This window comes from Podarcis filfolensis (assembly GCF_964270895.1).
Source record: "Podarcis filfolensis genome assembly, chromosome: 15".
NCBI lineage: Eukaryota > Metazoa > Chordata > Lepidosauria > Squamata > Lacertidae > Podarcis > Podarcis filfolensis.
In genome coordinates this window covers 245232-262771 of record NC_139618.1, presented here as the reverse complement: position 1 = coordinate 262771, position 17540 = coordinate 245232, and the positions used below count along the sequence as shown (strand labels likewise).

Sequence of the window (17540 nt, the reverse complement as noted above, 5' to 3'; positions counted from 1 at the left end):
TGGGGACCTCCTTCGGGCTTGTTTTATACAAAGGAAAGTAAGCCAAATGGGCAAGCCTCGCCACAGGTGAGCAGGAAAGTTTGCAAGCCTCGCCAGACCAGGGTTGATGTAAAAGACACAAACACACCCCGGTACCTACCACTGTCTGTTGCTCCTCCTGGAACTTCAGGCTGAGGTTCTGAATCCAAAAGAACCCAAAAGAGCCCACCTTCAGCTCTGCCTGCAGCCGCCGGCGACACCAGTTGGTGACCAGGATGTACAGGAGCCACCTAAGGGAACGTCAGGATTTGAATCAGTGGCCGCCCACGCATGCAAAATGCAGTCTTCCCTACGGCACCTGTTTTCTGCGGTATAGCTCAGCGGTGGGGAAACTCTACCGGGGGAATCAAACGTGTGACTGTAAGGACATAAGAAGCAGGAAATCTCCCCTCCTGGGGTTTCCAGGAACTGGTATTCAGAAGCATCGCCGCCTCCAACTTTGGAGGCAGAGCAGAGCCCTCTTCTCTTCCATGGATTTGTCTAATCCTCTTCCGAAGCCATCCAAGTTGGCAGCCCTCACTGGTTCCTGTGGCAGGGAGTTCCACAGTTTAACTCTGCCCTGAACAAAGAAGGGCTTTCTTTTATCTGTGCTGAACCTCCCAACAATCAGCAGAGGAAGGCAGCCAAGATGTCTGGAAGCCAAGATGTAGCAGACTCAGCCCGCCGACCACCAAATAATAAAGTCATGGATCCCACCACTGACCCCCCCCATTAAATATTGCACCTCACAGTACGCTATTGACACAAATGTCTTCCATTTACCACAGGCTATGTGTGTCTTGCGTGAGGGAATAATAAATAATAATAATAATAATTTATTCATACCCGCCCTTCCCAGTTTAAAAACCAGACTCAGGGCAGCTAACAGCAAATATAAAACATTGATTAAAATGCGACTTAAAAGCAGCATAAAGCACAACATAAAATGCAGCATCAGTATCAATTAAATTCAAAAATTCAGGGGTCATTTTGGGGAAAAACAAACCAACCCTCTGGGACTTGAAGTCTCAGGTGGGAGCTGACCCAACAAGAAAAGTTCCATTTGCAAAAATAAGAAGTTGGGTCAGGAGAGGCGTTCTTTCAGACAGAAGTTAACTTATGGCTTATGCTTCAGGCTGAAACACAACAGGCGCAGCTTCTCCTGAAGTTCAGTGACTCAAAATCAGTTGTTACACTTCACTTGGAAGAAGAGGTGGTAAGATGCAGGGCCGGATTTAGGTTTGATGAGGCCCTAAGCTACTGAAGGTAATGGGGCCCTTTATATGTCCAGCAGTCCTTTGACTGCGGAAATGAATAAAAGCCCCCCATCCAAACAATGACTATCATCAGTGCAGGTAAGAAATTTTTTAAATTTTCATTTTTATCATCTACAATACTGCTTAGTTCACTTTATAGTACAGTACATTGATTATTGCTTCATTTTATGGATCAATGGTCTCGTTAGATAGTAAAATTCACTTTAAAATTGCTGTTTTAGGGGTTGTTTTTAAAAGTCTGGAACGGATTAATCCGTTTTGCATTATTTTCTAAGGGAAAGCGCGCCCTGGTTTTGGAACGCTTTGGTTTTGGAACGGACTTCCGGAACGGATGAAGTTTGAGAACCAAGGTACCACTGGATATATAGAAATGAGCAAACCAGTGATATTTTAGGGAGCAGGCTAGCAGGTGAGGGCCCATTCCTTACATCATAGGAGCCTACACAACGCAAAACACTGTTGCTGTATGTCGGTTTTGTCTTATTTGTTTTTTATCTTCTATTTTGGAAATGTACAACCAGTTTTTTTTTATTTACATTTTTGGGGGGCCCCAAGAGAGTGGGGCTCTAAGCTATAGCTTGTTTAGCTTATACGTAAATCCGGCCCCGAGGAGATGTTCCTCTGAGCTTCTGTGTACTCTCATTCCTTTACTTAGTTGTGATAGGTGTCAGTTACAGCGAAATATTTTGGACGCAGCTAAATCTCCCTTCGCCGCGAGGAGCCCTTTCCCTCAGCTGCCCTCTCTCTTAGCAATGCCCCTCCTGAGGCGTTTTATTTGGGATACCAGATCCCGGGAAGCCCCTCGGCCCTTGAGACTGGCTTGGGAGCCTCCTCTTTCCACAAGATCTCTCCCAAGAGGAAGAGTGGCCTTTTTTAAATTTAAATTTTAATATATTTTTAATCTTTTGTTGGAAGCCGCCCAGAGTAGCTGGGGTAACCCAGCCAGATGGGCGTGGTATGAAATAATAATAATAATAATAATAATAATAATAATAATAATAATAACAACATTATTCCCACAGTGTGTGCCTCTCCTGCCTCAGCCCTCCATTTTCCTCCCCAGACCCTCAACCGGCTCTTAGAGCCAGTTCTCCCTCAGTCCAAGCCCTGACTGACTCTCTCCCTCAGAAAAAGCGCCTTTTATTCTCCCGCCAAAATGGCTGGCTCCTCCCCCTCCTCTCAGCAGCCAATCGGAGAGAGGCTCCAGCCCTCTGGTTGTATCCTGAGGGACTGCAGCGCCAGACTCGGGCTCTGCTGTCCGTCACATGCGCCTGGTGAGGAACAGTCGAAGGAGCTGGGGATGTCGAGCCTGGAAGAGGAGACTGAGAGGAGGCAGGAGAGCCATCTTCAAATACCTCAAAGCTTGTCAAATGGAAGAGCGAAGAAGCTCGTTTTCCCCCTGTTCCAGAGGGCAGGACATGAAGTGATGGCTTCAAATTGCAGGAAAGGAGATTGCTTGCTTGGATGGAAACGGATGAGCAGAGCCTACCGTCCAAAATGGGAAACATGCCTTGGTTGCTCCACCCAATTTTGCCTTTTTTGCAAGTGATTCCTGGAAGGTTGCATAGAACTGGATTTGGTTGCTTTCAGGGGACAGGCTGAACAGGTTTTTTAAAAAAGAAAAAAGAAAGCTGCAAATGTGTGCCTTCAAACACTATTGACCTTACTTTACACAGTTCCTCACCCTGATCTTCTGAACACTTTCCAGTAGCATACATGGCTGAAGAGGATCTTAGGAGTGCTACGGTATATTATTTTTTCCTATAACAAATCCACCTCAATTCTCACCAAATGCCATCATTCACTGGCTTTCCACTCTAGCCTAAGATAGCTCGTTTGGCTTTAATGAACTGCATCTTTTTTTAGATGCGTAAGTCTGGTGAGATATATTTTTACGAACAACAGAAGGAAGGAAACAGCAAACAAAAAAATGCGAGGATTCCACACCAAAAAGTTAACTCCAAAATTCCGCACGGCAGGTAGAATTCTGTAAGCTGAATTAAACTCCAATATTTAAACCTATTGGTTTATTTTGCACAGAATTTGATTCCGTTTCCTTTCACAGTAGGGAGGTTTCTCCTCATCCTTCCCCACTCCCATCTCAATCCCATCTCTCAGTAGCCAATAAGGACTAGAAACTTTAATTCTGCACCCAACGGTTCTAAGTTCTGCACTGGGGCAGCGTCACTACCGGAGCAAAATATCTATGCTGCAACAGCTAAGCCCCTTGCCATTCCCCTCACCTCCCCATCGTGTCTGTTCCATGTAGGGGGTTGGACTAGATGACCCTCAGGTCCCTTCCACCTCTACAATTCCATGAAATCTAGAGTGCTTATTTTTTCAACTACAACTCCCATCAGCCCCCAGCCAGCACGACCCAGGGGGCAAGGCTCTTCCTATCTGTGACCAGGCCCCTAAGGGCGCAGGCAGATACAAACGTGAGCTGCTGTTGCCTACTGGCAAAGGAAAAGCACCCTGCACGAGCTCAGGGGCACTCCTGTCATCAGGAGTATTATTAATTGCAATCAGTATTAATGCATTTCTATCCCAACCTTTCCCCTTTCAAGGTGGCATGCATGTCCCCACCCTCATTTAATCCCCACAACAGCCCTGTAAGGTTCATTAAGCTGCGAGGAACTCTAACCACTACACCACACTGCCTCTTGCGAGCACCTTGTAACGTCGTCTCACACACACCCCAGGCTGTGTGGGGCAAAATGAGCGAAAGTGGTGGGGTGGTATATTTGGATGATGTGGTGTAGTGGTTAGAGCAGGCAGCCCCAAACTCGGCCCTCCAGCTGTTTTGGGACTACAACCCCCACCATCCCTGGCTAACAGGACCCGTAGTCAGGGATGATAGGGACTGTAGTATTTAAGCGATAAGGTGGGAAGTAGGGGGGAGGAGAGGTGGGGAAATATTGATAAAAAGGTGTAGTTATAGGTATATCAGTACTCAAATCTGAATTGTTAAATTGTGTTATTAGTGTTATGGCGGTTTTTGTTGTATGTGTTTTTTGTGGTTGCTGTTTGTATGGAAAAAATGATTAAATAATTTTTTTAAAAAACAAAAAAACTGTAGTCCCAAAACATCTGGAGGGCCGAGTTTCGGGGTGCCTGGGTTCGAGTCTCAGACTAGGACCTGGGAGAGGCTAGGGTTCAAATCCCCCCCTTTGGCCATGAAGCTTGCTGGGTATGACCCTGGGGGCCAGGCACTACCTCTCAGCCTGGCCTACCTCGCAGGGTTGTGGTGGAAATTAAGCGAGGAGAACCATGCGCAGGATCTTGAGTTCGAAAGAAGGTGGGACAGAAATGCAGCAAGTGATCATCAGACCCTGGAATCGGGGGATAGAACAAACCCCAAAAAGAGGTGCAAAGCTTTGCAGTGTTGTGGGCACCAGTTGGGAGCAATGCCAGCAAGGGGGCAAAGAAGGAAGGGCAGCGTCAGCAGTGGGCATCTGGGTGGGCAGCAGTTCAGGGACAGGAGACCCCAGGGGCTCAGATTTGGGGGGGGCGAAGGGGTTGAAGACTGGGCCGGTGGTGTCCTAAGATGGCAAAGTGGGACAGGCAATGCCAGGCAAGGGGTGAATGAGAGGCTGGCACAGATGCAGACAAAACAAACAGCACAGTCACTGGCAGCTTTGCCAGCCGTGATGCCCCGCAGAGTGGGTGTAAGGCAGCCCCGACTTGTGGAGGTGCCCACACCTCACAGGGCTGTTGGGGGGGCCTGTGGGTGGTATTTTGGATGAGGGGGAAGAACAGGCGCTTCGAACCCTGGCCTCTTCTCTCCAACGCTACACCACGGGAGCCAGGCGTGCCACCCCACTGCAGAAGGACTTCCCCAATTCCGTCCCTCGCCCTTGGAGAGCCAGTGTGGTGTAGTGGTCAGAGCAAGCCCAGAACTTAGAGAAGGGGCTTTCAGAGGCTGGAGCTGGCGACGCTACCTGGAATCTGAGCAGTGCCAGGCTGATGAAAGGTGGCAATCTGTGCCATGGCAGATAAAAGTGGCAACGTTTACCCAGGGTGGGGGACCGGTTGGCATGAGGGAGGGAGGGAGGGAGGGAGGGTGGCACACAGAATTATTTGGGAGAGGGAGAGGGCTAATGAAACTGGCAGTGCCCCCTGGCATCCAGAGTGGGCAGAGTGGCTGGGGGGGCAGAGGACTAGGCCAGGGTGGCAGTGCCAGCCCAACTGCAGAGAGGTGAACAGCAGGGGGTGCCCAGTTTTCGGGGCTGGGGGGAGCAGGGAAGGGAGGTTGGCAGTGCCACCTGGTCATGGCAAACTGGGGGTGGCAGAGGAGGGTCTCGGGCCTTAATGGGGACGGGGAAGGCGCCCCCTAAACCGATGCCCCCCTGGAAAAAAAGAGTACTGCAATCTCCCTTACCTCCCCAGGCAGAAGCCGCCCAGTAGCACCAGCAGGACCAGTAGCAAGGCGCCCAGCACCGGGCCCGCCATCGGGGGCGCCTGGGCTGCTCCTTCCAACCGCCCGTCGCCGGCAGCGCCTGGGGAAGGGCCGGCGGGAGCGCGCGGGCAGGGAGGGCGGGGGAGGCGGAGGCGCGCGCGCGGCCCCGTGCGCTGCAGCCATAGGCCGGGGGCCGGGGGAGGGGCGGGACTAAGGCCTCTCCGGGGAAGCCCCGCCCCTGCCTGCCTGCCTGCCGGCGTGCCAGCCTCCGGGTGCGCACAGAGCGCTTCGGCACAGGGCGGCTGCCGGCGCCGGAGGGAGCGGCGGGGCGGGGCGGAGGCCGGGTTCAAAGAAGGGGGGCCCTGAAGAAGGCCCCCAGGAGGGTTGCTGAGCGAGCCCCCTCCTCTGCCTTCCCAGCCCGGCTCTCCCTCTCCGAGGGAGTGGAGAAAGGCTCTGTTGCGCCCAGCAAGGCGCAGCACTTGGCAGATGCAACAGCGGGTTAGTGGCCCTCGCGTCTGTCTCCAGCTCCTCCTGGAGCATCCTGGGAAATGTAGTTCCTGGCCTCGGCCTGCCCAACTGAAAACTATTATTATTATTATTATTATTATTATTATTATTATTATTATTAAATATTTACACCCCGCTCATCTGGCTGAGTTTCCCCAGCCACTCTGGGCGGCTCCCATCAAATGATAAAAACAGTACAGCATTAAATATTAAAAACTTCCCTAAACAGGGCGGAAAAAGCCCTCTGCAATCGAGGAATGAGCAGAAGCTTTGTATTGAAGCGCCTGTTCAGCCAACAGCATTCCAGGGTTTGTTTCGTTTTGTAAGAATGCCGCGCTCTCTGCAGGATGTCTTTGCCCTGCCGTTGTCACCCAACTGTATCCAGCCATGCAATTGTCAGCTGTCACCAATAAGCCTGGGGTTTGGGGCTGCTGGGAGTTGTAGTCCCAAACATCTGGAGGGTGCCCAGAGGGCGAAAAGTGGCTTATGTAAATAAAGAGACACAGCACATATAGTTTTTGCACCACTGTGTGTACTGTATTTTATTTCGCTCCTGGATTGCAGGGGGTCCCTTCCAACTTTCAATTCTATTATAATATGCTCCTTTTTAGCTGGATCAAATGTGGAACTTAAAAAGAAATTCAAGGTGCTTGAAAATATTTAACTGTTTAAATATGAGAAGTTTTAGCTCTACACTGGAAAACAAGCATGTTATTGCAATGAGTAAAAAAAAGTCTGTGAGGGATGCCGTGTGCCATTGTCTGCTCTACAACATACACTCCCCCCCCAAAAAAAATGCATTGCAATCTCAAGGATCGCTTTTAGGGAGGGCTAGGAGTGGAGAAGGCAGGATTTCTCCTCCCTGTATCCCCATCTCCAAGACCAGCACTGCGTTCCATGTAACACCCATTCCACATTTGGGAACTCAGCCTTTTAGTGCGGAATCACCTGCCCTTCGGAACTCCCTGCCTCTTGATATTAGGCAGGTGCCTTCACTGCAAACTTTTTGCTGCCTGCTAAAAACATGTTTAGAAAGTTGATGTGAGTTTCAGTCTGTTTTTAGTCTAATGTTGTTTTAACTTTGCAAAAGTCCTCTATTGTTAATTTAGGTTTTTTATATTTTTATTGCTTTATCATTTCTGTAAACCGCTTTTTTTTTAACAATCAAGCAGTATATAAATTTTATGAAACAAATGAACATCAGATATGTATGCCGCCGTAGGACAAGTTCCAACCATTCTCTTTATAGGCAGGGGAAGAAAAGGCCCTGTTGGTGTAGGGCAATGTGTGGCGAGCATGCAGCCCTCCAGATCTTGCCAACCCCATCATCTCTGTCTATTGGCCACACTTGCTGTGACTGAAGGGAGCTGTATTTCAGCAATATCTGGAGGGTCAAAGGTTCTCCACAGCTGGTCTTGGAGGAAAGCTGCCTCCAGAAGCCACCTCAACTGAGTTCTGAAGTCACACGAGAATGGAGCAGATACTTGCAAGGGAGGGAGAGATTCTATTTATTGGTTCAAACACAAGACGTCACAAAGCATGGACTGGATGGAATGTATTCATAAAAATCAAACATTAACCCGGTTTCCCCAAGCAGGTGACCTCTGGAAGTTTCTGACTGCAATTCCCATTCGCTCCAGCCACCACTGGCATAGCCAGAGATCGCTACGTGTCAGAAAAAAAATGACAAGGAAGAGTTTTATTTCACAAGTCAAGGTTTCTCACCAGGGAATGAGGAAGGGCCTTGGGCAAGCACAAGTGTGTCAGCTAAGCACACAGAAGGTCCCAGGTTCAAACCCAGGCAGCGTCTCCAGGCAGCAGTGGTCTAATCTGTTTATGCCCAACTCATGTCAGTTTATCCTATGTGCAAAAAGGGCTCCATGCCATCCTATTTTAAAGTGCTAGTTTTGACCCTTAAAGCCCTATGCGGCCCAGTACCCACGTACTTACGGGACCGCCTCTTCTGGTATGCCGCGCGGAGGACCTTAAGGTCCACAAATGACAACATTTTGGAGGTCCCATGTCGCAAGATGGTTAGATTGGTCTCAACTAGGGCCAGGGCCTTTTCAGTACTGGCCCCGACTTGGTGGAACGCTCTGTCCCAAGAAACTAGGGCCCTGCGGGACTTGACATCTTTCCGCAGGGCCTGTAAGACAGAGCTGTTCCGCCTGGCCTTTGGTTTGGACTCAGTCTGACCCTTATGTTGCTCTCCCCTTATGGTCTTGATCTATCAGCTACTTCAAAAAGAGGCTGCATTTTAAATTGCATTTTAAGCTGTATTTTAAATTGGTCCCCCCCCCTTATGTTTTTACTGTGATTTTATTGGTGTTAGCCACCCTGAGCCCAGCTCTGGCTGGGGAGGGCGGGGTATAAATAAAATTCATTACTATTTACATGCATGTGTTTTTGTACCAAAAAACCCCTTTAAAAATCTACCTCTGTGTGTTTTAGCTTGTGAATCTTTTGATGAAGGGCAGTATATAAATCTAATAAAAAGAAAAATGAGCACATGCATTCCCTTGCAGACCGTGCTGCTCCCAGCCCTGTAAACAAACCCACAAGTTACTAGCCTGAAAACACTTTTTTCCAAGGTTGATGGAAGCAAATTGGTAATCCTCCTCCAGAAAACCCGCTTGCTCCCCTGGATGCAATTCCTCCTTTGCCTACGGCTACATGGAAGAGCTGTGGGCATACAGGACTTGATGGGGAATGGAGAGAGGGTCCTGAAATGATGGGTCAGCTGAAGCAGTGCACCAAAATTAGGAGGGAGGGGAGGAGTAGAGTAGAGGGACAAAGCCAGCTCTTACATGGGAACATGCATTTGGCCTCTTCCTCTCAGTGCGGAGAAATACAGAAGAGACCTTTAGTGTGTGCATGCGATATTGGCTACCACTGACCAGCCAAGAGCTGCAAGCTCAGCGTAGGTGGGCTTGCACCCGATAACTTTTTGTAAAAACATTAAGCTGTCCTGGGGAACTGCCATGTAGCTGAACACCAATGGCTTCCTTTCAATGCCTTTCTTTGAGAACTGATGAGAGAAACAGAAGATACTATGAATTGTGAGATGGTAGAAGGGAACACCCAGTAACAGACATTTTAGAAATCTCACTGCTGACTCACAGTAAGATTTCTGTTCTTACTGTGAGCATAAGATGGGGAAGGGAGAAAAACCACAAAGTACTCATTGCACCTGCTTGAATAACCTGCATTTATTTATGGCTGACTCCCAGGCACACGGGTGCTTGAATATCAGCAATAGGTGTGCAGGGAAGGAGGGATGGGGAACACTGTCGTGCGGTTGCAGATGGCGGCCCACGGAGTGGCAGAGAACCTTTGTCCTGGTATTCCCACAACAGGACAGCGTCTTAGCACCACCGCAACACCTGCAGCCTCAACCGCCTAAGGATCAACCTGGGGCTTGCTGGCCCTGAACACCAGACCATTGGCAGAGGAGGAGGGAGAAACCTCGATGCTGTCATAGCTCAGAGTGGTAGATTTCTGCCTTCAGGAACTCGGACGGCTTCATGAAAATCCCTTCCATCGCCTTCCAGTAGCTGTCCTGGCTGGAGTAGGACATGCCATGGACCTCTCTCTGGCCATGAATAGGCCGCCCGTACTGTTCGCCAGTCACGGAGAGCAGCACGTCTGTGGAGGAGTGCTTGAAGCGCACCTCACTGTCCCGGTCCCAGTAGCTGCCCCCGCACAGGACAGTCCAGTCGTCCAAGAAGTCTCCCTCGCCATCCTCCCCAAAGGCACTGACCTCCTGGAACAGACAAGGCAGAGAACAAGGCCATGTTAACAGATGCACACACTCTTCAAAGGAGAACAGCTTCCCTTTAGAAGGTGGTGGACTCTCCTTCCTTGGAGGTTTTTAAGCGAAGGTTGGATGGTCACCGGTCAGGGAGTCCTTAGTTGCAATTCCTGCACTGCCAGGGGCTGGACTAGATCAGGGATCAGCAAACTTTTTCAGCAGGGGGCGGTCCACTGTCCCTCAGACCTTGTAGGGGGCCGGACTATATTTTTTTTTGGGGGGGGGGAATGAACAAATTCCTGTGCTCCACAAATAACTCAGAGTTGCATTGTAAATAAAAGGACACATTCTACTCATGTAAAAACACGCTGATTCCTGGACTATCCACAGGCTGGATTTAGAAGGCAATTGGGCCGGTTCCGGCTCCTGGGCCTTAGTTTGCCTACCCATGGACTAGATGACTGTCGGGTTCCCTTCCACCTCTACTGTTCTATGAAACACTCATCAATGGCAAGAGCTACTGTAAGGGGAGTGACAGAGAACCTTTGCCACTAGCTAGAGCAGCTGGTGCCAAGGTGGTGCCCTCCAAAACACATAGTGGGGGTGGGATACCAGGGTGGCAAAGAGCCGACTAGAATTTGTAGAGCTCTAGTGCCGCAACCCCAGAGTCGGCCACAACTGGACCTAATGGTCAGGGGGGCCTTTACCTTTACCGTAAAGGGTGCCGGCCAAGACTTTTCAATGACTCTGTTGTCACGTGAGAGAAGAAGCAAGTGGTTATGCCATCCAGCACAGGGCTGGCAGCACAATGTGAAAGGGGTGTGGAGACTGCCCCATTGTAGGTGTGCAATGGCCAAGACTCTCATTTCTGTTTCTGATATCAAGCATTCAAATTTCTTGGGGATGGGGCATGAAAAACAAAAACAAAATAGAAACCTGGGGTTGAAAAGAGCTGGAGATCACTGGAAGAGCCCCTGTTTTGCATGCAGAAGGTCCCTGGTTCAACGCCCAATGGCATCTCCTGGTAAGACTGGGAGATACTTCCTGTTCAGAGTTGGAGTTAACTCTTTATTACCAAAAAAATGATCTTCACACTCAGCACAGCAGCTTCTCCTCAGTAGGTCTTACTCCATGAACCAGTTGCCGAGACTGAAAGTTGTACCCCCAACACAACAGCCCACTGCACCTGGGTGAAGCCTGTCACTGCTTTGCCCTGTTCATGCTGCTTCTGGTTCTGGGAGACCGCTGGGAGAGGAGCTTGTTGCAGCAGGAGGAAGAGACCCCCGGGCTTCTTCACCAGCTAGATTAATCTCTGCCTCTTGACCTCTCTCCTCCTCCCACTCACCAGCTTCCGCTTCTGATACTGGACTCCTCTCTGTCACAGACTCTCCCAGCTCACTAAGCCCTGTTACTTCTTCAGCTTCCGGCACCGCCCCCCCCAGTCCGCTCCCTCTGATCACTCATCATTGTCCCAGCACCAGTCTCTGGGGTCTCAGAGTCTTCTTCCCTTGGTTCCCCAGCTCCCACTGTTCCTCTGTGTCCATGACACCACCCTCCACCTGGCAGTACAGGTGGCAAGCTGAGCCTTCCTCCTGCGCCACCTCCAGTGCACCAGCCTCACCTGGTTGCCCGAGAGGGGGGATGTGAAGTGGTGGCTGTGCAGGTTGCGTCCGGTGTTGATGTGGGTCAGCCTGATGGACTGCCCGCACTGCACAGGGGTGCCCCTTTCACACACCGTGTCTGTCTTGCCCCGGACCCGCCAGTAGCTGTTGCTGTCATCGACTGTCGTGACTCCCGTCACCGACTGCTGCCCGCTGCCTATGGGGAGAAAGGAACCCACAAGTTAGCATCACCCTCCCCTTCTTCCAGGCATGATGCCTGCAAGTTTATCTGAAATGTTCTTTGTCCGTGTGCTTCTATGACATGTAGGGAGGGGTCTATAGTTCTGCATAGATATTGAAAAAAGAGCAAGGCCTCTTCCTTTTTTCTTAATTCACTGTCACAGGAAATATAATGAAAAGAAACATAATTTCAACGGGTCTACCCTAAATATGACCTGGTTGAAATGATTCTTAAATTAATTTGTATAATTATCATTATTAGATTTTATACACTGCCCTTCGTTTAAAAAAACCACAGTGGTACCTCGGGTTACATACGCTTCAGGTTACAGAAATAGTACCTTGGGTTAAGAACTTTGCTTGACTTTCTTTGAAAAGATGGTATCATTGAATCAAGTTCATCCATTTTGTTGAATTAAACTGAATAGTTCCTATATACAGTGGTACCTCGGGTTAAGTACTTAATTCGTTCCGGAGGTCTGTTCTTAACCTGAAGCGCCACTTTAGCTAATGGGGCCTCTTGCCGCTGTGCGATTTCTGTTCTCATCCTGAAACACCAAGTTCTTAACCTGAAGCACTATTTCTAGGTTAGCAGTCTGTAACCTAAAGCGTTATGAGGTATATCATTATATATCAACTTCCTGTGTTTGGTTTTTGCAAGCTCCCTGAGACCCAGTTCAGAGAGGGGGGAGAAATGTGGGATATAAATAAACCTAACAACAGTTTCTGTTGTTATTTGTTCACTTGTTTTGTATACCAGGTCACTAGAAATATTGTGCCCAACCCGGAACTCGAACCCAGGACCTGAGATTAAGAGCATGGACAGAGTGCCACCCTCCTCGCCCCATGGGGGCGGGTCTTCAGGCAGCCAATCGGCGAGCGCCTCCCCCCCCCCCCCGCGAACTTGAAGGGTCTCGAAGGCGGCGGCCTCACCGGAGCCGTATCGGACGTCGTGCGAGTGGAGGCGGACTCCGTGCCGGGGGTTGAGCAGCTTCACCACGGAGCCGCACGTCACCAGCCCCGAAGGGGAACCGTCGCCGCCGCCCTCCGCTGCCGCCGCCACGACGCCCAAAAGCAGCGCCGCCCACAAGCGGCCCCGCGCAGCCCTCATCGCCCGCCGCCGCCTTCCTCGTCCCTGAGGTAAACCGGAAGCTCCTCTCAGAGGCTCCGCCATCCGAGAGGGAGGGAGCGAGCGGCGACAGGTGCTACTTCCGGTTCCGACGTGGGCGAGGTGGAAGGAGGACTCTCCCTAGAACCATAGAGACAGGCAGCTGGGCGGAAGTTCCAGGAAAGAGGGGCGCATGGCTGACCATAGAATAAGGCTTGTACAGTAAAATGAAGGGAAAGAGGAGCGAGATAGAGCGCCTCTGATCTCCCTGGTTCAAGGGCTGGGGGGAGGGGAACTTCCAGGTGTTTAAATAAGAATAAGAATAAGAATTTATTATTTATACCCCACCCATCTGGCTGAGTTTCCCCAGCCACTCTGGGCGGCTCCCAATCAAATGTTAAAAACAGTACAGCGTTAAATATTAAAAACTTATAATTTTTCCCGGTCGCTTTTCTTACCAGCATGGCCAAACTTGACCCTCCAGCTGTTTTGGGACTACAACTCCCATGATCCCTAGCTAACAGGACCAGTGGTCAGGGATGATGGGAATTGTAGTCCCAAAGTAACTGGAGGGGCAAGTTTAGCCAAGGGGAACTCAAAAGCGAGTTGCGATCAATATTTAAAGAAACACGTGTTTGTAAAACAGGAGGAAAACATAGGAAGATTTTATAAAAGGCAGCCCCAATCCCCCTTTGGGGGAAGAAAAGGCAGGGCCGAAGCATCCCGCCCACCTCAAGTAGGCCCCGGGAGTAACTAAGAGCCGAAGGCCTGGCGGAAGATCATCGGGAAGCTTTTAACGTTGGACTTTTTTATTTTTTATTTTATTTTGCCGGAAGCCACTCAGAGTAATGGGCGGGATATAAATAACAATTACTGTCGTCGTGTCGTCATCATCCTCATCCGCATCATCCGCATACGGGTATTTGGAAGGATGCCGGAAATAGGCCCGGAGAACCGGAAGTCCCCGCCTGAGGCCGCTCTGCCCCGACGCCTCCTCTGCTCCCTCCCTCCCCGCCCCCAGTCTCGCCGCTGCGGCTGACGGAGCGAGGCCTCCATTTTGCCTGCGAGAGGCCGGCGCCGTCGCTCGGCTGGGTGGGCGGCCCCCGACCGAGGAGGTGAGGCTGCCTGGCGGGAGGGCGGCGGGGACGAGGAGGCCTGAGGCCTTGCGGTGCCCAGGAGGCCGGGCTCCTTCCCCCCCGGGGAGCCGGCGGAAGGGGGGTGTCGGGCTTCGCCTCCGAGGCCTCGCGGCGCCTTCAGGGCTTCTCCGGGCCCAGGCGGGGAAGGGGGAAAGCGGGTGCAGGGGGGGAGGGCGCCTGGTCTCCTGCCGTCCAATTTTTTGGGGGGGAATTAGGCAGGGACCGAGGAAGGGGGTGGCGGGGGAAGGGAAAGGAAGGGAGGAAAAGGACCGGGGGGGGAGAGAGGGTCTTAATTGTTAGGGAGGCTCGTGGGGGTAATAATAATAATAATAATTTATTACTTATACCCCGCCCATTTGGCTGGGCTTCCCCAGCCACTTCAACAAAATATTAAAATACCAAGGGATAATAATATTTTTTTCTTATTTATACCCCCCTCCCATCTGGCTGAGTTTCCCCAGCCACTCTGGTCGGCTTCCAATCAAGTGTTAAAAACAATACAGCATCAGACATTAAAAACTTCCCTAAACAGGGCTGCCTTCAGATGTCTTTTAAGGAGAAGATAGCTGCTTATTTCCTTCACATCTGAAGGGAGGGCGTTTCTCGCAATGAGGGAACTGCCAGAAGGCCCTCGGAGCTGGATCTCAGTGTCTGGGCAGAACGATGGGGGTGGAGACGCTCCTTCAGGTATACAGGACCGAGGTTGCAGTTTCCTTGCTGCTGCTATCTGTAATCGTGCTTGGAGGGGAGGGGTGGGATTCGCTTGTTACTGGTGTTCCTCCTATTAATCATGGTGATGGGGGGGGCGCGGGATGGACTTCCCTTTCTGCTCCCATTACTGATCATGATGGTGTTTGGGGTGTGTGGGGGGGCTTGGACTCCGCTTAGTATTGTCAGTGTGGAGCGGGGGCGGGTGGAAGTGCTGCTTGTAATATTTCTGCCCACCTCTCCAAACCTGCTGGCTACCGGGAGTTTGAGTGCAAGAACATCTGGAGGACCACAGGTGTTTTCACCCCCTTGTTTACCGAAACCATTGTAATCCGCGTTTACGTTGTGGTTTTTAATGGCTTTTGATCTTTCCGTAAGTCACTTAGAGACATTTTTGGTGTTCTGTTGCTGATACTGGATAAATAACATTTGGTGTGGGGTTTGTTACAAGAGAAATAAACTGCTCCCTTTCCCTTATGGGGTATTCTGGAGCCCGTATACAGTCCTTGAGGGTTCCCTATCAGTAGGGGGAAATAACAGAGGCCAACCAGAGTATACTGTATTTGGGAAGCAAAGCGGCTAGTAAGCCTGGTCTTTATTCAAGGAACTGTTGCAACAGGGTCCCCACAAGCAGGAGGGAGGAGAGCCTTGAACAATGGTGTTCAAGCCCTTATATAGACTTTTCAGATTGCCCACCTTATAGCCAAAAGACCACCACCCCAAAACATCATAAATACATCACAGAAGGAGGCGGTCTATAGCAGAAATCCTGTCTGCCAGGATACATGATAATGGTCACTGATTGCATTACCTGGGCAGTCTGGCCATTCTTTTGTTATGGTTAATACTTTATCATTCCCAAATCCAGGTCACAGGCTCACCCTATTCATACCCAAATGCATCCTTAAGACAAGATTTGCAAGCAAAAAATACAATAGGAAGACTTTCCCCATTTGCTTCCCTTATCTGCAGAGGAATATTTGAGGTCATACTATTTCAGACATGTGATTTATATACTTATGTATGTGTTTGCCTTATAAGTTTATGAACATTTTATATTTGAGACTTTAGAATTCTTATAACAGGTTGAAAATTGCTTTTTTAAAAAAAGCATTTATCCTCCTTCTTAGTGGCTAAAAAACAAACAAACCAGGCACCCAACCAAGAATCTTGTGCTATCTGAAAGGCTAGCACATTCATTGCTTATGCCCCCCCCCTTTGTTATAGACTGCAGCATACCCTCTAGTCCATGAAAATATCCTGATGTAATAAGTGCACTTGTTTTTTAAGCTGACACAGATTCTTCTGCTCAGGGATCCCCCTGAGGAATCCTCCCGCATTACTGTCTCAGGCACTTGCTCCTTGTTTTCCTTGCCTTCTCCCCACCTCCCAAATTGCTCTCTGTAGCCAGGGTGGAATTCCCCCTTCTGTTCAGAAGCATCAGCCATTAAGGAAAAAGAGGCCCTTTGGTGCCTGCTCTGGGGGATGGGGAGGGCAGCAGGTAGGATCATGGTTCACCATATTTGTACTACGCCGCATCTCAGCCACTGTGCTCCTTGAAGCTGCTTATATTATCATTTTTAACCCCCTGTTCCTAGGGCCAGTCCTGTTGTTTTTGGAGGAAAAGTCTAAAAGGTCGGTGCTATTGACAATGGGTGCTTTTGTGCAGGAATCCTGCTTGGCTATTAATGGCTACTAGTGACAGTGTTGATACTTCTGAATTCCAGTTGCTGGAAGCCACAGGAGGGGAGAGTGCTGCACTCAGGTCTTGCCTGCGGACATCTGGCTATCCACTGTGAGAACAGGAGGCTGGACTGGCCACTGCCCTGATCCTGCCAGGCTCTTCTTATGCTCTAGTCCAGTGATGGCCAAACTCACCCCTCTAGCTGTTTGGGGACTACAATTCCCATCATCCCTGACCACTGGTCCTGTTACCTAGGGATGATGGGAGTTGTAGTCCAAAAACAGCTGGAGGGCTGAGTTTGGCTATCACTGCCCTAGTCTTATGGAGCTCCTGGTTCTGTTTCCATCAAAGGTAGCAAACCAGTGACTCCTTAAAGCAGGTTTTGCCAACCTTGTGCCCTCCTCAGCCATCACAGCCGTCTGATGGGAGCATGGCTGTCCTAGTTGGGTCGGATGGGTGTCATAACCCAAAACATCTGGGGGGGCACCAGAAGAAGGCTGTGGCTTACATCCTCCACTCTGCATCCTCATCTTTCCCTCTGAGATGCAAAAACTATCTATGCTAACTTAAGAGGAAGGTGGTTGTTCGTTTCCTCCTATTTATTTATGCATTATTATTATTATTATTAAATCACATGGATAGCATATGGATGGTGCTTTGCTGGCTGTTTTATGTCTCCAAGATCTTTTGTGATGGATCTGGGAAGTTGGATGGATGTAGGAAGCTACCTTATACAGAATCAAAGCCTAGGTCCACCTAGCTTGGTTTTGACTGGCAGCAATGCCTACCCATGATGTCAGGTTGAGAGTCTTTCTGAGTCCTACCTGGAGATTGAACCGGGATCATCTTCATGCAGAACATGTGCTCTCTCCTGGAGCTATGCCACTTCACATCCTCTGCAGCAGCCTTCCCCAGCCTGGTGCTCTCCAGATGTTTTTCGACTACAGCGCCCGTCAACCCCAGTTAGCATGATATAATGACCAGAGCTGATGGGAGTTGTAGTTCAGCAACATCTGGAGACCAAATGTCCCCCACGCCTGATCTGCATGAAAAGCTAAGAGGTACCGTAGCATCATGGCAGAGACTTGAGTTGTGAACTGGGAAGCACCCA

The 17540-nt window shown here is 50.0% G+C and overlaps 3 protein-coding genes across 3 annotated transcripts in view; 1 reads left to right on the top strand and 2 right to left on the bottom strand.

The window, feature by feature from the left end:
* BLTP2 (bridge-like lipid transfer protein family member 2) overlaps positions 1–6184 on the bottom strand; it is a 42551-nt gene extending 36367 nt beyond the window's left edge. The window contains exons 1-2 of the mRNA XM_083587283.1: positions 5677–6184; positions 140–269 (exon numbers count right to left, since the gene is read on the bottom strand). Of these exons, the coding sequence (XP_083443409.1) occupies positions 140–269; positions 5677–5747 (201 nt within the window). The 5' untranslated portion in view covers positions 5748–6184. The remainder of the gene's footprint in view (positions 1–139; positions 270–5676) is intronic.
* A 3206-nt stretch (positions 6185–9390) lies between these two features.
* Positions 9391–12982, bottom strand: SDF2 (stromal cell derived factor 2). The gene is made up of 3 exons (XM_083587327.1): positions 12727–12982; positions 11574–11770; positions 9391–9964 (listed from the first exon to the last, which is right to left on the bottom strand). The coding sequence occupies exons 1-3, from the start codon at positions 12965–12967 to the stop codon at positions 9677–9679; spliced, it is 726 nt and encodes a 241-aa protein (XP_083443453.1). The 5' UTR covers positions 12968–12982; the 3' UTR covers positions 9391–9676.
* A 461-nt stretch (positions 12983–13443) lies between these two features.
* The window catches only part of SUPT6H (SPT6 homolog, histone chaperone and transcription elongation factor), a 43364-nt gene continuing 39267 nt past the window's right edge, over positions 13444–17540 (top strand). The window contains exon 1 of the mRNA XM_083587285.1: positions 13444–14016. The gene's annotated coding sequence lies outside the window, so the exon portion shown is untranslated. The remainder of the gene's footprint in view (positions 14017–17540) is intronic.